This window comes from Trematomus bernacchii, unplaced genomic scaffold (assembly GCF_902827165.1).
Source record: "Trematomus bernacchii unplaced genomic scaffold, fTreBer1.1, whole genome shotgun sequence".
Taxonomy (NCBI): Eukaryota; Metazoa; Chordata; class Actinopteri; order Perciformes; family Nototheniidae; genus Trematomus; species Trematomus bernacchii.
In genome coordinates, this window is record NW_022987942.1 from 2,821,092 (window position 1) to 2,846,482 (window position 25,391).

Consider the following 25,391-nt stretch of genomic DNA (forward strand, 5'->3'; position numbering starts at 1 on the left):
TTTTTTTTATGCAGTTGTTATATCACTGACACTCCTTGAGTTGGGACAATTTGTTTTAAGTAGCTTAGTCTGCCATTAAAACTTCTCTGTCTCTACATTTTTGCAGATCGGAGCCATTGTTGAGACCTTCCTTTCGAGTTTGGAACCAGGGCAGCCCTTCCTGCTGTGTGTTGGTGAACATTCAACGGTTCTACGTCATCGTTGACCACAAGGCCATCCATGGCAGCCTTCGATGAACTCTTCAAAGCTCACTTCATCTTCAGTGTCAACTACCATGAATCCCTCAACAGCTTCAACAGCTTCTACACAAGTCCCAGAGTCAAAGAACTCAGAGTGAGTCTTCTGCACACTGATATCTAAAGTTATATCACTGGATGCAAATATGCTGATTTGTTTTATCTGTAAGGGACACCACAAAAGTTCTGCATTGCTTCGTCAGCATTTGAAATTTCACCATGGTTTATATCCCGGAAAGTCATTAGGTTTTAAATGTGGTCAGCCGGGATGTTCTTCATCATTTTGTACTTATTCAGGGTTCAAAAAGCACCTATTCAGTCTGCACAGGGACACTGGTTCAACTATTACTATGGACAATGTGGACACTCAACGAGAAACTGATGAATCTTCCAGTTCTCAGGCAGTTTGTACTGACACTTCAGTAACCTCCCAGGTTACTTTTGATAAACAGCACGTGTTAAACATGTGTGGTTCTGTTGTAGCCCAGTTACAAGCATCTGGTGTTGCTGAGAGCACTGTCCAAGCAATGGTGGGGTCCATGGAAGAGCTTGTAAATGATATTCATAGACAAGCAAGAGATGCAGTTCTCAACTGCAGTTCAGAGGTCCAAGGCACTGATTTGGGTAAAAAGTTGGAAAATGGTTTTGATCTGCTAGAAAATCCTTTCACATCGTTTAATACAGAATCCAAACAACAAAGGTTCTTTGAAGAAAGGTGGGAGATTGTTGAACCTGTTGAGTATGTTCTTGGGGTCAGATTTGATTTACGCAGAGATCGAACAACAGGAGTTTACAATCAGATACCTGTAACAGACACATTTGTGTATGTACCCTTGTTGGGAACCCTTAAGTCTATATTACTATATACTATAACAACAAGAAGAAGGTACTTATAAAGACATAAGTGATGGTTCATATTTCAAAAGCAATGATTTGTTTTCCAAGCAAAAACACGCTCTACAGGTTCAACTCTATTATGGTGATTTTGAGACAGCAAATCCCTTAGGTTCAAAGAAGGGTATACACAAACTTGGTTTACTTTATATTGAGGAACCTACCCCCACAATGTAGTTCTGTGCTGATGAATATTCATGTCGTGGCACTTTTTCATGCACAAGACCTGAAAAAAATGGATTTGATGCAATACTAAAGCCTCTCACTGATGATCTTAAAATACTGGAAATGCAAGGGATAGAGGTGCCTTTCTCTGACTCACCTTTGCTAGGATCTGTAAGTAACGGGTGATAATCTGGGTTTACACGGGCTGTTTGGTTTTGTTGAGTGATTCAGCGCAACATATTGTTGTAGATTTAGTTTAACTACTGAAGAAGATTTACAGTCTGTCTTCACTGAAGATGACCCTGGTATGGTTTTTCGTACTAAAGAAATCCATGCAGAACATTGTGCAGCTCTACAGGAAAATCCTATTTTAGGGTCAACATTTGGTGTCAAGAAGACATGCTTGCTCAATACACTAACATTTTTCCACACCTCTGATAACTACGAGGTGGACATCTATGGAGCTAATTTCCTGCCATAACTCCACAAACAAACTAAACAGGTTTTACAAATGCCTTATGATTCACTAACAAACACAATGTGGTTTGCAAATACAAAACACCATCTACAAACTAATGAATTTAGTTTTGCAAAGAAAAAACGTATCTATCAAACAAACACATAACATTTTTCTAATAAATCATGTTTCAGAGACAAATTCAGCTTAGGTTTTACAAGTACACAACTTTTTTTTACAAGTGCACAAATTTGTTTTACAACTACAACACTTTGTTTTACAACTACAAAACTTTTTTTTACAAGTGCACAAATTTGTTTTACAACTACAACACTTTGTTTTACAACTACAAAACTTTTTTTTACAAGTACAAAACTTTTTCTTCTCACGGCGGAATATTACTGCCAAAAGTCACGTGACTGGAATATTACTGCCAAAAGTCACGTGACTGAGTCACGTGACTTTTGGCAGTAATATTCCGCCGTGGTTGTGCTCATACACACTCACACATGCTCACTCACACATGCTCCACGGCAGGAGGGGGCACTACTGAGTCCATTGGGAAGGCGGGAGGTTGAGCAGAGCATGGAACAGCTCTTGCCAGCCTGATCATGACAGCGGTGTTTCTAGCGATCCAGCATCTGAATTTAGCGATCACAACGAAAACAGCCAAGACACATATTGAGCCCAGAAAATGAATGTTCTTAGGGCTGTAAATATAATAAGCCTTTGTCTAAAATAGACAACATTGTAACTAAGGAGATTTAAACTATACAGCGATTCTGCACTCGGTCAATCAGCTGCTCTTCATTTTCTTTCCTGCTATATTCAATGAGTGATACAAATATTTTTTACCATACGTTCTGAATAAAACTGATACTGTTGGACTCGGTACTAGTTGACTGCTACCAGAAATAAAAGGAAGTACTTTACTGTGTACTTTGTGAGTAATCCTCTGTCAGAGTCCCCTCCATAGTACATAATGCATGTTTTTTGCTATCTTTGATGAATGATAAAAGGGTCATTCCAGAATTGGAGGACAATTTAGACACCAACATTTTTGAAAAATGAACCTTTCATTTGATTATTTTTTGTAATGTATTTAGGAAAAACAGATAATAAACCTTAAAAAAAAGTGATTTGCCCAGCTAAGGCATCAAATGTATATTTTCCAATGAAGAATTAACCCTGTTACTCTAATTATAGTAACAGGGTTGCAAGTAACAGGGTTGAAAATCAATGCTAATTTTAGCTTTTACCTCAGGAATTAATGCTAGCTGCACAATGTAATGCTATTGTCAAGGAATGGACACACTTTATATTATATTTATATTTATATATATTTAACAAAAGAAAGATACATTTGAAATTAATTTGTTTTTGTCTCATAATTTGAGTAACAGGGTTGCGTTTGTATGAGTGCCACACTCCTTCAAGAGTGACAAGATTGGAAATATATTACAAATAAAAGAGAGGACTTAGTTTTGGTCTACCCATGGTAGTAGCACATGGCTTGCTGATGTCCTTTCCACTGTGTCATGCGACAAACAGTTTTTTCACTTCCTCTGCCAAGCTAAAAAGGTTTCGGTAACAGGGTTGCGCGCATGTTGAGGGACACACCTTCTGTGCAAAATTACTGTTATTTAAAATGTGTTTATGATTTAACAAATTGATTTTACCATTACAAGACACATATATCAATAGAATAATACCAAAAAAGTAAATAAAAACCCTATTTTAAATGTTATAGTTGACATGCAAGTTGGTCACCAAGAAGCTGGGACAAGAGAAAAGGGCAATTTTAGGGGGTGTTCGAGAGCTATTTGATATTTTAAATAATATTTTGAAACCACTTTTTCTACAACTTTATATGCATCTTGTCTCAAGACAAGTATATTTAACACAACAAGTGCATGTCTTAGCTTTTTGGGCATGGATTATTAGATTTTTTATATGGGGGGACATGAAATGTCCTCCAATTCTGGAATGACCCAAAAATAAAATGTTACCATTAGTTCTTAATGAAATTGATACGGTTTGACTTTGTATTAGTAAGCCTACTACTAACAATACATTGAAGTACTTTTACTGTGTATTTTTTTGAGAAATACTCTGTCAAAGTCCCCTCCTGAGAACAAAATCAAGCCACTTCTTCTAAGTTTGATGAGGGAAAAAAATATTTTTTGGGTGATTTAATGGGTGATGTAACATTAATGACAGACATAATATGAGGTCCTTGGCACTCTAGAGGGGTCATTTTGTGATCATGGGGCATCACCCTTACAGCATCAGGACAATATCATATGGAGTCAGATACTGGAAGTGGGCTGGAGGCGTTAACTGGGACTGATGGAAGGATGAGGCTGATGAGACTGAAGAATCTGCGAGGAACGAACTAGCGGCAGAGGAATAATTATATATTAAAAGACAGCAGCATCATAAGAGGGCAACCATGTGACAGAGTGTGTTACTTTGCTGAAGGATATTTGTGACCAGCTATCCATTCCAGGCCAGACTCTAAAGACTTTCCAAGGTGTGAAAATGCTGCTGCCGGAGTACTGACTGGAAGTATTGCTGATATCATGTCTACCATCCTCTTAAAATACTCTGTCCAACAATATCAGTCTCAGGAAGAAATGTTTTTTAACGCTTATTAAAAGAAAAACATGCATTCTTGTACTCAGGAGGGGACATTGACAGAGGATTACTGGAAAAGTACACAATAAGTACTTCATAGTACTTGTGGGGGTAGTTTCAGTAGTACTGAGTCCAACAGGATCAATCTCACGAAGAACTAATGGCAACAAAAAAGAATTCCCTCATCAAACTTAGCAGAAGTGGCTTGATTTTGTTCACAGGAGGGGACTTTGACAGAGTATTTCTCAAAAAATACACAGTAAAAGTACTTCAATGTATTGTTAGTAGTAGGCTTACTAATACAAAGTCAAACCGTATCAATTTCATTAAGAACTAATGGTAACATTTTATTTTTATCATTCATCAAAGATAGCAAAAAACATGCATTATGTACTATGGAGGGGACTCTGACAGAGGATTACTCACAAAGTACACAGTAAAGTACTTCATTTTATTTCTGGTTGCAGTCAACTAGTACCAAGTCCAACAGTGTCAGTTTTATTAAGAACTTGTGGTAAAAAATATTTGTATCACTCATTGAATATAGCAGGAATAAAAATGAAAAGCAGCTGATTGACCGAGTGCAGAATCGCTGTATACAGGGGCGGACTGGGACAACAAATCAGCCCGGGACTCTCGACCGGCCCACTTCGGTACCGCCGGCCCACCTCGGTACCGCAAGTAAGCGGCCCACCTCGGTGGTGCCGCAAGTAAATACCGCGAGGAAATTGTCGACGGGGGGGGAGGGGGGGGTGAGCAGTGACTTATCCGACCGGCCCACTTCAGTACCGGCCCATCGGGATTCGTCCCGAACGTCCCCTGGCTGTATATATAGTTTAAATCTCTTTAGTTACAATGTTGTCCATTTTAGACAAAGGCTTATTATATTTACAGCCCCTAATAACATTTATTTTCTGGGCTCAATATGTGTCTTGGCTGTTTTCGTTGTGATCGCTAAATTCACCTTGTTTATAATATTATCACTATAACACCTGTCATCAGACTGGCAAGAGCTGTTCCATGCTCTGCTCAACCTCCCGTCTTCCCAATGGACTCAGTAGCGCCCCCTGCTGCCGTGTAGCATGTGTGAGTGAGCATGTGTGACTGTGTATGAGCCAGCCACGGCGGAATATTACTGCCAAAAGTCTCAGTCACGTGACTTTTGGCAGTAATATTCCAGTCACGTGACTTTTGGCAGTAATATTCTGCCGTGAGAAGAAAAAGTTTTGTACTTGTAAAAAAAAGTTTTGTAGTTGTAAAACAAAGTGTTGTAGTTGTAAAACAAATTTGTGCACTTGTAAAAAAAAGTTTTGTAGTTGTAAAACAAAGTGTTGTAGTTGTAAAACAAATTTGTGTACTTGTAAAAAAAAGTTGTGTACTTGTAAAACCTAAGCTGAATTTGTCTCTGAAACATGATTTATTAGAATAATGTTATGTGTTTGTTTGATAGATACGTTTTTTCTTTGCAAAACTAAATTCATTAGTTTGTAGATGGTGTTTTGTATTTGCAAACCACATTGTGTTTGTTAGTGAATCATAAGGCATTTGTAAAACCTGTTTAGTTTGTTTGTGGAGTTATGGCAGGAAATTAGCTCCATAGACATCATGCACGATTTGCTTGAAGGTGTAGTGCAGTACGAACTGAAACTTGTATTTCAGTACCTTGTCAAACTCTGGAAACATTGTCAATGAGGATCCAAAGTTTCAACTATGAGACGGAACAGGCCAAGTGGTTTAAAAATGGATGAGAGTAGCAAACATCTTGGATTGAACGCAATTCAGTCATGGTGTCTCTTGCGAAATGCTCCCCTTATTCTTGGAGATGTTGTTGAAAGAAACAACAATTGTTGGAATCTGCTCCTTCTCTTGATTCAGATTGTGAATATTGTTTTTTCACCAATTATTACAAATGGTATGACATATTATTTGAAGCATTTAATCATTGATCACCACAAGCTGTTCGAATCTTTGTTTCCTGACAGAAGACTTATTCCAAAGCATCATTTTATGATACATTACCCAAGGTGTATTTGAAAAATAGGTCCACTCCTCCATGTATGGTGCATGAGATTTGAGGCCAAACATAATTTTTTTAAAAGATCAGTGAAGAATTTAAAAAAAAAAGTAAAACAACACCAAAGACAGTTGGCTTAGAGAATTTAAGAGAATTTTTATTTTCAGAGGTTCGAGTTTGGTCCAGTCAGCAAGGAAATGATTGACAGCTTGGAGGGTGGTGAGGCTTTAAGTGCTGCATTTAATGTGAATGCATACTGCGACGTGTCAACTACTAACTGGGTAAAGAACTATGGAACTGATTATCAAATTGGAATGTTTGTTTTCATAAGAACTGATAAAGAAACTCCTGTTTTTGGAAAAATCAATAATATCATTCTAAATGAAGATCAAGCTTTCATTTTGATTTGCAAAGTGGACACACTGTATTTTGATGAACACTATAATTCATACTGTATCGAGGAGACAATTGATTCATGTTCTGTTATGTCTATTTATGATTTGCGTTATTATAGACCCTATGACAAACAGTTTTCTAATGAGATGGATGGAAAAACATGCATAGTGTGTTGTGCACCGACAGAAATGCTAGAGAGATGCATGTTATTTACGTTTGCTTTCTCTCATTCCAGGCTTCCTGATTATTTTCACCTGTGTCTCCTGTGCTCATCAATGTCAGCCCCGCCCCTGATTGGTCCCACCTGTGTCTAGTTACCCTGTGCTTATATTCCCCTGTCTCCCAAGTGTTCTTTGTCAGTTCGTATTGTCTCTTGCTATGGTCAGGTCTATGCTCTTTGTACTCTTGTAAAGTTTGATTCCTCACTACGTGAGCGCTTTCATTTTGTTCCTCTATTTTTGTCATCTCGGTTAGAGATTTGATAGTTACCTTTTTTGTTGTTCATTGCTGTATTTTGGAAAATAAAGTATCTTACTAATACTTTACCTCTGTCTCCCGGGTCGTGCAATTGGGTCCTACATCCTAAGTGTCTGAGTTCGTAACATAGTGCCACATTGTCATATTGTGTGACCTGTGCTGTTAAGGACTGAATGGACGTACTGTGGAATGTTAATGTAAGCCAATGCTGTAGGTGTTGTTTTTACACAAATACAGTTCGATGTTAACTGCAAACTTTGAAACTTGGCTTGTGTCTTTCTTTTATAATGTTGCATTGTGTGTAGGTGAGATTATAAATCGACACCCTACAGTGCTTTTAAAATATGAATCATGAGTTACATTTTATATCCTTAATAGTGTTAATATGACTTTAACTTTATTTAGTGTTAAAAATGTTTACACTTGTGGTGTTAACCTTTGACTCTGCAAGCTAGTGTTGCGTAAATGTAACACTGACCGGTGTTGACCAGAGTTACATTTTAACTATAGAGAGAGTTGCTGGAACTCTGTCCTAGTGTAGACTTCAAAAGTGTAGTTTTAACTCAAAACAGTGTGGACCAATATAGACACTTTAAAAGTGTTGTATTTGACTCTATAAGAGTTCAATTAGCACTGCTGATTTTGCTGTGGGGCTTAATAGAAAGGTGTATTCATGTATTTTATACCTGTGTTATTCATGTTTTATTTATTTTTTATTATCTATGCTTTTTAATGACTGTTTTTAAATGTAATTTTATAATGCTCCTAATGTCTTTTATTTTTGTAAAGCACTTGAAATTGCCTTGTGTTGAAAGGTGCTATATAAATAAACTTGCCTTGTATTGTCATCTCATGAATCATGTTATTTCATGTCCTACCAGGTATGGTAACTATATCGATGAACAACAATCAGGCCCTGACGCTGGAGTAAAGGTCCTGCTAAAAACAGTGGACAATGTCTTAAAAAAACGTTAACTATAAAAGTCCCACTGTGACAAATTACATTTTCATAGCAGCTATCTATATAGCAGCAAATCAGACAGCGTTGAAAGAAAATAATAAATAAGAGACCATAACTATAAAAAGAAAGACCTTATGTTCTGCCAAGACAGAGAGTAAAACAAAAAGACTGCTTAATGGAGGGGATTAGTAAATACGCCATGTAAACATACATGTGGAGATGACAGTGTTTATTTTATGAATGCTCTGCAATGCTTGTTAAAAATATAAAATAAATGGTGTAAGTGTGAGTAGGTTTATTGGCACAATAATTACAAAGTGCAAACACATTTCTGTCTGGCAAGCCTTCAGAAGCGCTTCCTGATATTTAATAACATATTCCTCATATGACTCATCCTCTCCGCTCACGGTCTGTTTGACTGATGCTCAGATAATATGAAACCTGGAATATGTCAGATGTTTGTGTGACATAACTCTGTTCGGATCATGCTTTAAATGATATCTGCCAAAAAGGAAATAGCTTTCCGTCACTGCCCTATTTAAATGTACCCACAGGTGTAGCATATGTATGCTAATATGGCAAAATAAATGATTCTGCAGCAATGCTTCAGCTCTGAATACCAACTGTGTGTTGGAGCTGCAACAAACAAAGAGATGACCTTGATGAGGGAGGGGTCAACCTGTCTGCCCGGAGAAAGGTCAAAGTGAACGTCTCTGGCTTTCAGACTTATGACAAAGAGATAAACGCAGAAATTACAGTCATGCCTGAGTGTTTTTTTTAACCTGTTTCAATTTAGCAGGGCACACAATGAATCAGACAGCAGCTTAAGCAATTAACAAGGACAGACATTATGGTAATGAGAGCGCGGAGCTTGTAAGGTCACTGTCGTCGTGCATGTTAAGCCACGACTGAGGGCAGGGATTCTCCAACGCCACATTAATTGTAGGCAGCACAAAGAAATGAGGTGCAGAATTAGTTTACCTGATTTCTCCCACAACAACAAAACAGTCTCTCCACCAAATTTCATTTCATCTTTTCGTGATTTGATGCAATGAGACAAGATGCTGAAGATTTTAGGGAGTACCCTGTTGAGGTAATTTTCAGTGTGAATGCTGATTCCACAATGGATGTATTAAGAGAATTGGATACAGCTTTGGTAGCGGGGCCCTTTTCATTCCTATGAAAGTCGCTCAGCGGCGCATAATGCCAAAATGACTTAAGTGCAAAAATACCTGAATCTTGCCCATTAAAGCATGCGCACATGCTCTTTCCTTAAAGAGGACATGTTATGGTAATGTTCAGGTTCATATTTGTATTCTGTGTCTCTACTGGGACATGATTCCATGCTTTAATGTTCAAAAAGCTCTTTATTTTTCTCATACTGTGCTGCAGCACCTCTTTTCACCCTCTGTCTGAAACCAGAGCCCAGTCTGCTCTGATTGGTCAACCACTTACGGCCCGTCCACACGGCGGCGTGCGTTGTAGCTTCAACGCTTCTGCCCATTCACTTTGAATGGGCTGACGTCACACTTTGCCGAACTGCATTGTGGGAGCGTCGCTTCGCTTTGCTCGCGTTGCTCGCTTCAAAAGTTGAGCAATGTTCAACTTTTGAAGCTTCGACGGAAGCTATGACAAATCATATGCCAGTACAAGCTCTAGCCAATCAAACCGCGTGCTTGTGTGTCCGGGGCGGGAGATTCATGTGATTGGTTGTTGGTCGAGTTTCAGACACGCCCACCGGCAAGCTTCAACGCACGCCGCCGTGTGGACGCTGCGTTAGCGATGTCCCGCCCCTTAGCGTATATCAAATACAATGTGTTGTAGTGCTTGCAAAAATAATTTTACATAAGGAGGTGTGGGAGAAACGTCTTCCTTTACAGACCAGTTTCATGCATTTAAGGCGGCGTAACGTACGGTCTCAGCTCAGTCAGATGAATGGAGGAGGGAAAGGAGCTCTGAAACTAAGCTTTTTAGATCATTTACAACTATAAGGCCTTAAAGATTTTAATATGGGCTATTAAAGGGTTTTTCTCCTGTGAAGTTGATTTAAATAAAAATATATCTGCTGATTCTGCTGAAGACGTCTCTTTCCCAATGTCAACAGGAATAGTTTATTGGGGCCAAAAGACATCACAGACTCGCACATAAGTTTTAGTCTTACACACAAAATGTGTTTCAATGCCTGGCTCACTTCCTGGTTGGCTTGGCTTGGTTAAGCGACCAAGTCCATCTCTGACAGGATAGATCAAATACGTTGGCTATTTATTCTAGATCTATAATGCTCTACAGAGGTTTTTGCTAGCTGCCAAGAACACAATTTGATGGAAAGTAGAACCTTCTAAATGTTTGCTTTTTAATTCAAACACTGCAGTTGGCTCCAATCTTATTATTAACTTTGGCACCAAACCCAAGATTGTTGTTGTGCAAAGCCATACTGTTCAAACTGCAATTTCAATCACTAAATGTAAAAACAATGGTGCTGAATGGAGTGAGAAAGGGAAGTGGCTGGACTGCTCACTCAGTGCAATCTGTCATGATCTGCGAGTTCATAAGTTACAGCACATCAGCAGTTCACTACTTAAGCACACAAAACCGTAAATACAGCACACAAATTAAGCCGTTAATCAAACCTTTACGGAACCTTTCACCATGTCAATATGCATTAGCTGCTGACTGATTGCCATTTGTCTAATTAATCAATCCCCACCTTCAAACTCATGCCATTAATTCACTGATGAGCAGGGTCACAGCACACTCCTCGCACACATAAATCTTCGCCTGTCGCTGATCCAAAAATAACCGCCCAGTTCTGCCCGCCTGACGACTCTACAGCACAGAATGAAGTTAAAGAGGTGGTAATCAACAAGAGAATGATGAGAAAGATCTTTTATATTCTCTCGTTTCTTGTTAATCTGGACTGGAGACGTCAAATAGACTCTGTGTATCAGCTCGTGGTGGAAGCTATAAAGACACTCTGTGAGCTTTTTGTGTTTTGAAAAGGTACAGTTATTACACACACAGTCAATTACAGGTCTCAAGTGGGAACGAGTATTGATTGAGCCACAAATCCAACAAAAGGGGCTTAAACTGAGTAACACCCACTCTCCGATATCAATCCAGGAACATGACTCAGCAAGACCTCGCTGTTTTAGAAAAAAGAGAATGTGTTACTCCCCAGAGGTAAGCCCCTGTTTTCAATCAGCAGCCAACATGTTGCCGCTGCCACCGCCAGTGCTTTCCAACTGGAACCATACCAAAGCAGCTGCATCGGCCTAACGTTTAACACCTCAACAGTCGAATTGGGAATCAAACACAAGGACTCTGATTTCACTCCTGCCTTCCCCTTCACCCACTGTCTGTCCTTCTTCTTTTTTCTCTTTAACATTCATCCCCCTCCTCTCATTTCTCCTATCGCCTACATTACTCTCTTTTCCTTTCCATTCCTTGTCTCTTGTGGGTTGATGTTTTTTGGCAAGGTTCCCAGATAAGAGAGTGGTATGAAAGCAGCGTGGAGGAACAGTTATTACAGGCAGTGTGCTCTGATCAGAGAGGCTTCACATCACAGTGACAGAGATTCTTCTTATCACACCCGGGACCAACAACTCGGAGCACCGAGGTTCTCCATCTGACTCCCTCAGGACCACTGGAAGGCTACGAGGCTGCACATCCATTGTAACAGCGAATCATCTCCAGAACAACAATGTATTTCTTAAATGACTTTATGTCTGTCTAAAACCAAGAAGCAGAAAAACAGATGGCGAAACACAACCAAAATTCACAAAGTGTTGGGTTGGCTGTCTCATTGGTCGACTGCTGTAAAAACTCCATGTGCTTCAACGAGGTTCTTATCCAATGACACTGCCAGCATATTTTTAGCATCAGAGAAAAGATACATTTCTATTTCTCCAAATCATGGCAATCGTATATAAATGTAGGATTTATGAACATCCCCAATTGAATTGCACGTGTCATAGATACAAGCTGCTATTGGACAAATACAGTGTATAATAAAGATGAGATCAGAGCAGAGCATGAGTCATTATGTTCAGATGCTTTGTTCCTAGCTGTTGTCATTACTTGTAATAAATATACATACGGCACTCATTTTCTAAGGAAAAATTATATTCGCAATCCTCATAAGGGGCCGTAAAGTAAACCCGCCTATTTTTCAGGGCACTACGGCTGCGCCCTTGGTTGAAAGCACTGTATATTTAAAGGTTTTTTGGAATGCAGAAGCGCGCTCCGCTTGGCAAGTGACTACAAACAACTAATCACAGCTGCAAGATATATTTCCTGTCTTCTATAACCTCACTTTAAGGTAGATAGTTATGGTAAAGTTGATTATTTTAGTGCAGGGCAAATTTCACGCACAGCGTTTCCACTTAATGCATTTTATGAACTCCCCTGCCAAAATGTCACAGGATCATAAAAGGCCTAACCCTCTGGAAATGAGAACCGGTGTCTAGCACACACAATCAAATACAGGAAGCTACAGTTATATTGCTTAAAATAAAAAACTCAATGCAAATCGTTTGCATAGATGGCACTGCACTGGGTTTCAGTGATAAAACATGAGACTATACTTTTGATAAAGACACGGGAAAGAGGCCATGATATGTCCTGGTAACCGCGCGTCTCAATAAAAAAGCAGAATATGGAGTTATAATAGAGCAGCGTGATGTGTGTCGAGCTCTGTGTGGTAAAACTGTAGCAGCCAGCATTAATCTTTTAGGCGATCTGATGAAAGTGAAGGCACTGCCCCCCACCATGGTTCTACTGCAGTGATTTCATGAATTCAAGGAGCATTTCAACCTATATAGCAAATGTGTGGACCAGATATTGTAAGAATAACTCACATTCTGACTCTCCTGCTTTGCTGAAGTTAGCTTGAGAGTGTTAACTGGCAGTGGCTACATGACTTTCAAAACGAGCCATAACCGTGCACCAATGAACACGAACCGGACCAGAACAATTTGTTGTGTTTTGATTTTGCTCTAGAACAAGTTAACCGAAGCCTTCACTGCTAATTTGTTTTGTGCATGAGACTCACGGTCATGAAGCCGTCCAGTAGACCAGAGTCAGGTTTGGGGGGTGCTTGCAGTCGCTCCATGGACCATTTCTCGATGATGGAGGCCACCTGGCTGTTCTCCGTGCTGAGGATCCTGAAGCCAGTCATGTTCACACCACTGTATCGATACGCCTCCACGTCCAGTGCAAACAGATCCTGGATATAAAGAAAATACATTAGAGATAGAAGAGAAGGATTATGATTCCATTATTACCAACCCTGCCGTTGAAACCCACTGATAAAAAGCTAAAAGCTGAAACCCCACTACTGAGAAGCGTCTTAGCTAACAAGCAAACCAATTACACCCCAATGTTAAGACAGATTTGGGGCTTTTAATAACTTTTGAAACCCTGTCTCCAACAAAATGGTCATTTTCAGTTATGTTTCGGGGAAGCCTTTAAAAAAAAATCCTAGATACAGTTTTACATTCTAAATAGAAAGAACACAAAACAAAACCCCTACAAAACTACTGACTTAGCTTTAGAAAAAACTAAATGAAATGGTTAGGTTTAGATAAAAGGAAATGTTTGATTAAATGGAATGTGTATTTCTCCTGTGTTTGTTCGTCCTACCTATCCAACCCTTTCTCCCCACTACACAGAATTTTGTTTTAGTCAACTGTTATTACACATGCAAAGAGGGAGGTGTTATTTTGGGCTCTGGGTTCCAGCAGTTTTTTTCATTTTATCAGTCGGACACTAAAAAGGACGGGGCAATCTGCTTGTATCATCAATGATAAAGATCAATAGTGGTTTTAGGAAATATATGTTTAGAAGGTAAGAAAATGCAGACAGACTTTACATGTAGTCTGTCAATGTAAACATTTACAGAGAAAAGTTTCTTCAATTTTTTTTTAAAACATCAAAACATTGAGCTTCACATGATGTGGTTTTCTGTAATATCATAAAGCTCTGTGCTAAAATACATTTCTCGAAAAAACAAAGTTGACATTAAAATCAGATCAAAGCAGAGCACTTAATTGTAAAGAGTCCTATAAACCTGTCCTTTTTTCCATAAATAAGATCAAACGGCGCAAAAAATAATAATAATAATACTAGGCTCGAATGTAGTTTGAAAAAATTAAACCTTTTTTCAATCTATTTTCTTTAAAGGTCTTTGTTAATCAACCTGCCAGCTTCTCACTCAGAGTAACAAAGCTTCATTCTTATTCATTCAACCTGTGTTTTCCATCAGATAATAAAAAAAAAGACAAAGTCTTGCATTCAATTATTCTGACACACTAGATTGATTGAAATGTTCCATATAATCTAATGACTAAAATATGTATAACCCAGGAATTAGCAAAAGACTAAATACAAAAAATAGCTGAAATAATTGAGAGAAACAAATGACTAAAAGTAATTACTAAAAGTTGACTAAAATGTTGTAACATTGAGGAGATTACAACTGGACTCAATATAACATTGTTGTTGAATCAAACAACGAACTATGCATACAAACTGGACTAAAACTGATCTTAATTATAAAGACTTCATCTAAAATAGCTGTGAATATCAAAACAGCAAAACACTTAAAGGTAGGGTAGGTAAGAATGGAGAAACCAGCTCGAGTGCGCTAGAATTTGAAAGAATGCAGCCGAAAAAAATCTGCCCCTTCCTTCAGACTTCCTTACAGAGCCCCTCCTCCAACACACACGAACGCGCCAGCCTGTCCTCCTACAAAAAACGACCATATAGGTCGATTGTTCAGCAGCTTATTACGACCCATAGTCACGTTTGAAAGTGTAGCACCTCTAGTGGTCGTGTAAGAAACAACATGCTCCCGTTGATTGCAAACGCTCCGGAGATTCTTTTATTCACTAATAACCCTCTCTGGAAAATCCTAAATTGTAGGATAGCTTGGCCATTAAAATGCTTTTTGTTTTGATTTCTAGCGAGAAGTGTATATTGTACTTTTGTAATCTACGTCCAGTGGATGTGTAGGATCTACAGTTTGATAGATATTACGAAGATGATTTAAGGTCTCGCCAGGAGAACGTGTATATACTACGTCTTTCCGCAGCGTCCATGTAAAGTTGGCGTCAACCCTCACGGGGTGAAAACAGTCCGGTCTCGAAGTTTTCATAATAGAACCGGAAGTATTCCCCTCACTGTCAAATGATTATCCAGTGATATCTGCATTACTCATCCACTAAAAAACATCAGTTTATCCTTGTTAATTACACAATATTGATTGGTTTAAATTGTGTACAATGCTTTTGTGTTTTTAACCTTCGATTCGGAGAAACAAATAGTTTTTTCTGAGTTTAGACACTACAGGGTTTCTGAAGACACTACACTACCCAGAATCCTCAGCTATCATTTGGGACTACAACATCCGCTTTGCTTTACAAACCCTGTGATTAGTCCTCAAGCCCTGTGATTGGATGTTGGAGTGGCAGTGCGCCAAGGTTACGCCGAGCGTCAAACAGCTCTTTGAAATGGAATGAAACCACGGCAGACTTTCCAAAACTGGACTTGGACGGGTCCAGCCCAGCTCCCCCCCCTCCTTGCTTATGTCCATAATGGGCAGCATTAATATACCCACATGACAGCTAAGGTCAGAAGAGCTTTATTTAACAGCTGGTCTTATGTCTGTGACCCCTCCTGTTGTTCATTGATAAGCCTGAAACATGCACTTGTCAAGGTTCAGAGGCAAATTTTGCAAATATGGCAGTAGCCATCGATCATCTTAAGATAAGATAAGATAAGATATACTTTATTGATCCCAAGTTGGGAAATGTTTTTGTTACAGCAGCATGTACTACTTTGTTCTACTCCACTACAATTCAGAGGTTAACCTGGTATTTTTACTCCACTACATTTATTTTAGTTACTTTGCAGATTCTGATTAATGATGTGAAATATATACAACCCTTAAATCAGACTTTAGTTACACCTGAGTAAAATTCAGGGAAGGTGATTGTCAAGTGCCAAAATAAACTATGCAACATATTACTTTGTCAGACTTAATATTTATCTGTAGATACCCCCAAAGTTTTGTTCTTATTCAAAAGAAGACCTTAACTTAAAGTATTCTTTAATGTTTAACTAAAGCCTTATTAGTTTGTCTGTTTTGCACATCCTCCTGTTAATATCTTTGGACGTCCTGCACTAGCTGTTTTATTGTAGAGATCACTACAGTATCTTCTTGATATTTTCTATTCTATATTTCTATCATTGACCTTCTACTTCCCCCCTATTTTGTATGTAGGCTACTCTTGAATTGAAATGTTTTCATCAAATAAAACTTAAAATTCAATAACGTGCTTTAACCACTAGGCGGTCCGGGTTAAAAAACCAGTGGTCTAGTTAATAAAACATAATAATATCAAACATAATATGACTATTAACTTTATTGTGAAATTAAAACAGAACGGTAAAGAAAATACAGTTTCAGTCTCTCGATTTGAAGCTTATGCATTGAACCATGAACCTGTATACACCTGTAACATTCTGCATGAGGAGTTGGAAAGGTAGTTTCTGAAGATGTTACAAATAACATACAGCATACAATGCCATAATAACTTTGTATTATTAGTGTAGGACACTTATGTATGTATAACATCTGAAGATGTGTAGTTTTATTCATGTTTTCACATAATTGTACAGGATATTGCTATAATATTTCACATATTATAGCTGATAATGTATATATATATATATATATATATATATATATATCATATATATTATATATGATATATACATACAAATTAATATCTATCACATAAACACCATATCCCAACGTGCATTGCGGCTAAAACATCCAATCACCGAGCTTCAAGTTCGATCAAAACCTCTGAAAAAAGAAATGTGTCTCTCAGAATCGAAAGAGAAAAACCTATGGGAAAAACACAAAAGCAGTGTACACAATTTAAACCAATTAATGTTGTGTAATTAACAAGGATAAACTGATGTTATTAGTGGATGAGTAATGCAGATATCACTGTAAAATCATACGGTTTTATTATGAAAACTTCCTGACCGGAAATACTGTTTTCACCCCGTGAGTGTTGACGCTAACTTTACATGGACGCTGCCGCATATACACGTTCTCTTGAACAATCGAGCTATTTGTTCGTATGAGTTGGAGGACTTGTTGGAACGCGCACATGACCAATGAGGGCACGAGATAAGTTTGTGCATAGATGGAAGGCTGACAGGCAGGCCAGTTATTTTAGCCGGGCCGGCTAAAATAATTGGTCTGCTTTTTACAGCGCCACGGCTTCCACAGATGACATTTTTTTATGTATTTATTGTTAAAGCATTTAATGTATTCATTGCTATCGGGATGTTAAGAGCATTCCATGGAATATAACAAAAAGTGTTTCTGAAGTGAATTACCTACCCTACCTTTAACAAACGATAAGTAAGAGAAAATACAAATCTGGCACTAAATGGCTGCCATATGTGGCCTCAGTATGTTGGGGTGGTTCACTTGGCTGGGAGAATGATGCTGTCAGCTCCGGACTCTGTCTGCCAAACACAACAGTGGGAAATGACAACTACTACTGTCCCTCCCCTGCCTCATTCATGTTTGTATTCTACTTTTCATCTGCCTGAAAACACCAGAGGGACATTTAATTATCTCACATAAATTGGGCCACACAGAATGGCTGCAGACATTTAGTATGCACATTTAGATGTTCCCTTTCAAACCCAAAATGATCGCTTTTCAGCCGGCAGGATGAAAAGCACAGACAGTTGAAGAATGAATTATTCTGTTTTCAAAGGAACTTGACATTAAAAAAAGTAAAGGGCAGGGGGAGGCGGAACACAAAGAGTGTGTTTTGATACAAGGCAACACAGGCAGCCTCTTCAGGATAACAGCGGGATGGGACTGAGTCAAATCCTTGATGTGGAACATGGACTAAAAGCGTTTAGGGAGCTTAGAATAACACTTACTAGTGTGTGTGTGTGTGTGTGTGTGTGTGTGTGTGTGTGTGTGTGTGTGTGTGTGTGTGTGTGTGTGTGTGTGTGTGTGTGTGTATACAGTATGTAGATGTGTGTCGTTTTGCATTTTATTGTGTGGATAAAGGCAGGTCCCTTATACAGGCACCTAAGATCAGAAGAGCTACAGACTCTGAATAATACCCTTCACATTAACGAGACAAATGACAAGCTTCTTCCTCACCTAACGTAACAATATACATGTTAAAGGAATACATAATAAGGATACATACACAAATATAAGTGTATTCCCTTACAGTTACATGAATAAAGATGTAATCAGATTAATGTTACATTTAAAAAAAAAAATAGGATTACTAGTAGGATCACAATGCTAAAACATATTTTAAATAAAGAACAATACATTACAAAGCAGATTGTGTTTCTTATCTGCAAGCTTTTCTGTTCTGTAGCCACTTTCAGTGTGAATCTTTACGCCTACTGACTAAACTCAAATGGAGCATTTTCTGTTAGCTCAGATTTTATTTGAGCTTTTTTGATGTATGTGGTCAAGGATCAAATTAGTTTGGCCTGTCAAAACAAAATAAAGGTAGAATGATTAATAGTGTTACCAGAAGTTTCCCTTGAAAGGGTTGGACTCTTTTCTTCAAGGGCAGTTGTGTTTGACCTTCTTTAAAGATTAACTTTGTGGATGACTGTTCACTGAAACGTTTCCTGCTGACGTCTTCAGCTGTTTTCGTCTAACACTTGACCGTCACCTCTCTTTGCCTTTAAATAAAGGTGGTTTTCTATTGCAATTTGGGTCCACCCTGCTCTACTTTCAGTAAGAGTTTCCCTGGCCACGGCTGCTCAGTCTTTACCCTGAGAGACTCAAATTGTTTGACGTCAAATATGTTAGAAATAATAAAAGAAGAGTAACAATAGAGTGTGTTTGCAGTTTTCCTGTCAACAGTTTTACAGGTTCCCCTTTTATTTATGGTGGTTTATGGGAAAGGTTGGCTGTGGCTCAGTAGGTTGAGAGGTACTGGTCATAGTGTCTGTTATTCCCCCGCTCCTGTCAACATGTGGAAGTGTCCTTGGGCAAAAGATCTGTGCCTGGCATCAATTAAATAAATTAATTGATATATAAATCTGCTCAATTTACAAAAAGGCTTTTTTTTTTGCTCTAGAGCACATGTGTCAAACTCAAGGCCCGGGGGCCAAATCAGGCCCGTGGTGGATTTAATTTCGGCCCGCAGGATAATTTCGAATTACTATTAGATCTGGCCCGCCGGTATATTGCACGCACACCTTCACTCCATCCTGAGGGTCTCCTCCGCTCAGAGCCTGAGCCCAAACATTGATGAACTTGCACCCAAGATGAGATGCCAAGTATCTGGCTTGAACTAGCATCACAAAGCAGCACACTGAGTTTAGATGGATGTTTCCTTCTGCACTTTTTTTCTTGAGATAACAGGAAATGTTTGTTTTTTTCTTTGAGGGAAATAGTTTTTTTGAAGCTGTTGTTGGCCTGTGGAAAAATGTAATTATAAGAAATGACTCTGGAGAAGCTTCAGATAGAGACATAAGAAATGAATGCAACTGATTATTTAATGTTTAATGTTGTTTTTATAGGCAATCATTTAAGCTGTGTTAGTTCCAGGTTTAATATGTGCAATAAGTTCATTTCAATAAGTTCTGCAATAAACATTGAACCAGTCCGGCCCTCGACTAGTACCCATTTTTTTATTTTGTATTTGTAGATGTTTGGGGATTATGAAGCTGGCCAACTGTAATTGTTGTTGGAAACCTACCTAAAATGTAAGTTTTATTAGCTACTTTTAACAATGTGATCACATGATTCCTTCTGATATTATTGCAGATGCTGGAAGCAATCAGAATCAGAAACAGGTTTATTGCCAGGTAGGTTCACACATACGAGGAATTTGACTTGATGTCATGGTGCATACATAAAATATAAAACAAGAAATCTAATATAAAACAAAAACTCTTTAAGGACACCGTAATAAAATATAGTTAAACGTAGCTAACCTAGTCATTTCAAATATACTGACACAACATTTAAATATGAAACGGACTAACTCTGCTGACAGTGACAGTTGGCCACCTTTATAATCCCCAAACATCAACAAGCTCTCCAGTGTACGTCACTTTTTAGTGTCCCCTGGTTTTCGTTGTGTTTGGAGCTTCTTGCAGCTTTTGGTAAAACCTGCACATGTTTGGTCAGTTTGGTGAAGATGTTTCTTGACTTGCATATGTTTTGGCAAATTTGTGTTTATAAATTTGCGTCGTTTCTGAAGCTGCAGTGCATTTCCCCTAATGGAATGTTTTGGGCTGTTGTAGCGTGTTTGCACCTGTCGGCCACCGTACCGTCAGTATGTGATATCTGTAGCATTCTTAAAAACTCTATAAGAAAGATGCGATATAAAGGAAGAATTTGAAAAGGGGGAGAAAGACATGACTGTGGAAAATAATGACGAACATGAAGAGCATTAATGTTCAAAAAGGTGGGAAACAGCAAAAAAGGATTGAAAAGAAGAAAGAAATCTCAGTTATCCTAATGTCACAAAGTACTATGCTATTATTTTTCTTTGGCTCTTGGAAACACATTAAAGGAAAAAAATAACGATCTGAGGTAATAAAATGAATAGCTGAGAAAATGAAGATTGAAGAGCGGCGCCATCTCATCTTTTGGGCATGCAACAAATCTTCATGGGGATATGGAGCTCTGAGTTCGACCTGATGACAAAGAGACTGCAGCTCAGCCTCCTTCTCTACTTACCAGTGTGGTGAAGATATAGTGATAATACTCTGTCATCATCCCCATGGAGAGAGCCTGAGAGAGAGGGAGAGATTTATAAATGAATAGGGAGGCAGATAAAATATTTTGTCATATTTCGCACCCATGCACACACACACAGGCATTCCTCCACATGTGTGTCTGTATTACTGGCTGTATTACCATGTAATGTGAAGAGGCATATATTCGGCTACACTGCTGCAGCCACAGGCTCAGAGATAAGAGACAAACACCCACCAGAAAAAGGACATAAGCCAAATAAAGCAAAAGACAGAGCTCAGACTCATCCTACATCTGGCATATGTAGGGGATGTGGGGGATAATGCATCTTTCTATAGAAGTGGGACATCTGGAAAACATATATTAGGAAGTCATCCTAAAATAATGAGGTGGAAAATAGTTTGGAAGCTGGCGTTTAGAACAATCTGTGTAAAAAAACAGCTAGTGGTGTGATACTTATGCTGATGATATGAAAGTGTGAATATACAAGCATAACATGATGCTACTGGCTCTGAGTGGAAAAGAATTTTAGCGCTGTGAACCAGGAAAGGTGCTAGCAGCTCATCAACATTTATTTGTTGGCGTTATATCATCACACAGATGGATATGTTAAAGCAGCCACATATCCTATAAATATGTCAATATTTGATGATTCTGCACATAACAGTTTACATTCAGTGCTAATGTGTGAAGGAGTGTGTCCTTTATGTAGAGAAACGCAGTGAAAAAGTGTGAAGGTCAATGTGGTGATGGGTGTGTTACACACTCCATTTTATGCACCGGAACTGCAATAAAAGGCTTTTATTAACTCTGAACGCTTTTAAACCGTTTTTAAAACACATTTGATAAAATAAAATGGCCTAGAATAAGGTTTTAGACTTTAGATTTTAACACTCTTGCCTTGAGACATGTTTAGTGAATGATATAGTATTTAAAAAGACGCAGTACTCCAAAGTCTGACCCTGTGGTAGTAGAGCGGTTTCCTTCAAGTCTCTACAATTGGGTCCACTTTTATTTTGACAATCTGATTTCAATAATATCCAACATTATATTTGTTCCTACTCTTTACAAGATCACAGATTATTTGAATGCATCTTAAAATAAAAAATAAAAAGGGGTTCAGACATCCAATAGACTTGGAGTACAATTGCTGTTGAGGTTGATGGGGCCCTGAGATTAGGATGCACCCTGAATGCCCTCCATGGATTTAATCCAGCTTTCTAGAAGTTGGAGAAGAGGGAAACCCTTGGACAGAACCACACCGGGCAGCAGGGATTATCTGACCTGAGAACACCTTGGAGAGTTGGAAGACATGGCTTTGGAGAAGGCTTAACCCTAACCCTAACCCTAACCCTAACCCTAACCCTAGACCACAACCAGCAAAATATGAATTGATACATTTAGTTTGCCAGTTTTACCCAATGCTAGGAGCAGAACTTGAATTATAGACACAAATAATTGGTGTCTATAGACTGGTGTGAGTTTAGTGGAGAGTCCAGAGGAAGGAAAACCAGAATAGAATGAGCACACAGAGAAACTTGATGAATGGGTAAACAAGACTCTGTTGCAGTTACATTTGTATTTGATGTTGATTAGAACAGAGTCACTCTAAATGGCTGCCTTGTTCAGTAGGAGTTGTCACCTGCCTCTGATCGCTGCAAATCTTACTATCAATGAGTTACCACAGAATCATGTACTTATTCACCCCATCAAGAGGCTATCTGTTTATAAAAATGCCTCAGTGGTGGTGTCAAAGTCTCACTAAACTGAAGTATATCACAGATTAGGACTGTGTGTAGAGGATGATTAAACAGACAGGAAGTGACAATGGCTGCCTGGATCAGGTGGGGGACCTTGAGAAGCCTCCAGCCTTCTTTCTGTTTGAGGATCAGCCCACTCACCAGTGACTCACATGGTGCCATTTCCTGAACCTTTTTATACCAGAGGAATGCTGGAAACCTTTCGATGCTTATGTATCCATGTTCCAATTTTGTATGTCATTTATAAAAAGCAAATCAATGGAGAAAAACATTCTGTTCAGTTATAATCACTGTGAACGACAGAAAAAGCACTTCCTAATTTAGTTGTAGCTTGAAGATGGATTCTGATATAACTGAAAGGAAATATGCTGTTCAATGTATTCACATGATTTTCTTCTTGGTTACACTTCTTGGTGTGTCTAATCCATCTAAAATAATTCAGTTTGATAACCTAAAATACTCTCTTTAGTCTATGATAATGGGGTTCGCACAATGGAAAATCTGCTTGACCTAACCACATTTATTTTGATCTACAGCCTTTTATGTTCCGACCAGGCTAGCTTTAATATTTGTATTATTATTATTAGCCACTTGTCCTCCTTTCAACCATATATAAATCAATCAATTCTCTGCCAATTCCTTGTCCAATTGCATGATTCATCATGATTAAGTATATTACAAGGATGGTTCTGTTAAATACAGCTGGGAAATACAATCAGACAAATGTCAACAAATCATTTACTTTTAATTTAATTGTAGGCCTTTTTGTCCTGACTGGTTTTCTGACATTCTTTGACCAGTGTGACCATGATAAATGTACAGAGGTGGGAGAAGAACTCAGATATTGTACTTGAGTAAAAGTAAGAGTGTAGGAATGGTAAGTAAAAGTCCTGTATTCAAAAGGTTACTCAAGTAAAAGTACAACATTATTAGCATAAAAATATACTTAAAGTACCAAAAGTCAAAGTACTCATTCTGCAGTTTGGTCCATTTCAGAATACTATATATGATATGTTTTATAATGATTGATCATTAAAGTGTTCTCAAAGCTGGTAAAGGTGCAGCTAGTTTGAATGACTTTGTATACTGCAGGGTAGCTTGTGAATTTACTCCAGGTGGAACTACAGTCTGATTTAACACTTGGTTATATTTCACATCATTCATCCACATCTGTAAAGTAACTAAAGGTATTCAATACATGTAGTGGAGTAGAAGTACACCATTTAACTCTGAATTGTAGAGGAGTAGAAGTACAAAGTAGTACAACATTGAAATACTCAAGTAAATTACAAGTATCTCAAAATTGTACTTAATTACTGTACTTGAGTAAATGTACTTAGTTCCTTCCCACCTCTGTACATGTATCTCTCACTTACTGTAGGGACAATTTGGGGGGAAAGTTAGGGAATTGAGCTATACTTCAACCTATGGCAGAGTATTTTTGTTCGAATAAAAAACTGCTTAACCCTGTGAGACAACATAAAAAGAAGCGACTTTGAAATATTAAGAGTGTGTAAAGTGTTTTAGTGTTGCTGTAAAATAGCCTCACAAAGACAGATGGCAGCGACATGCATTTCCAGAATCCTGGTTTATTTGATATACAATACACACATTTTATGATTTTGAGTTTTAAAAAGGCTCTGAAACATTCAGGTGTTATGAAAGCTTTCTCCTCTGTTTGTATTATTGGTCTGACACAGATCTGTCTGTATCTATATATAAGGTTACAGTCTTAGCGAGCCATGGCCTTAATTTACAAAGGTGATGCAAAGACGCAAATATCGTAATTTCGCACAAGGCAATGCCACACAATATGATGTCATCTGCTTAAAATGAGAAGCCTTCATTTGTCTGATATAAGAAAGGTGGTCACTGTTATTGAATGAGTGAACTAAATATACAGCATGTAAATATAAGTGTTTTTTGAATGATTTATTCAACAAATCTGTGAAATGCTAGTCTGTGTCCTACATTACAGACATTAAAGGTATATTATGTATAGGTATGGATCCTCTCTGTTGTCCTCCTTGTTGTGTCTACATTTGGGAGTTACGGTTTGACAATGGCTGATGTGAAGTACTTATGATGACTAACTCAAAGGTGTGTCATGTAATGAGAATATCAGAGCGGGACAGTCTTTATTCCTTCCTGTTAGCAGGGATTCTCTCTGACATTAATAATGGAAGGAGTCCTTGACCTTGCAGCAATCTACCACCCGGCATTGATTAAACCCTGGGAGTGACAGCCTGGGGGGGAAGTCATGTTGTCTTTAATATTTGATAAATCCTGAAAGCAGAAGAAATATGAATTCTTGTTAATTGAGCCATTGCAGATGTCCTATTGTACGCCACATGGTATACTGTTTTCTCCAATGTTTTGATATGTTGTGTGTAATTGTGGGATTAATGCTAATATTATTTTATCAGACGATGCTTCCTGTGATCTCAACGTAAGTGTGTTATTATGACAGGGTTTAAGGCTGCTGTATTTATTTCATGGTCTGTCCAAGAGATTTCCATCATGCAGAAGAAGAGGATCCCAGGAGAGGATGGAGCACAATTACCAGCAGCACAACATGACCATTATGATAATCAGATCATTAAGTCATGATAC

The 25,391-nt window shown here is 38.3% G+C and overlaps 1 protein-coding gene across 2 annotated transcripts in view; it reads right to left on the minus strand.

Moving 5' to 3' along the window:
* Positions 1–25,391, minus strand: part of grik2 (glutamate receptor, ionotropic, kainate 2) — a 274,277-nt gene that overhangs the window by 142,758 nt on the left and 106,128 nt on the right. For both annotated transcript variants that reach the window (XM_034115672.1, XM_034115673.1), the window contains exons 5-6: positions 21,001–21,054; positions 13,288–13,461 (exon numbers count right to left, since the gene is read on the minus strand). In XM_034115672.1, the coding sequence (XP_033971563.1) occupies positions 13,288–13,461; positions 21,001–21,054 (228 nt within the window). The remainder of the gene's footprint in view (positions 1–13,287; positions 13,462–21,000; positions 21,055–25,391) is intronic.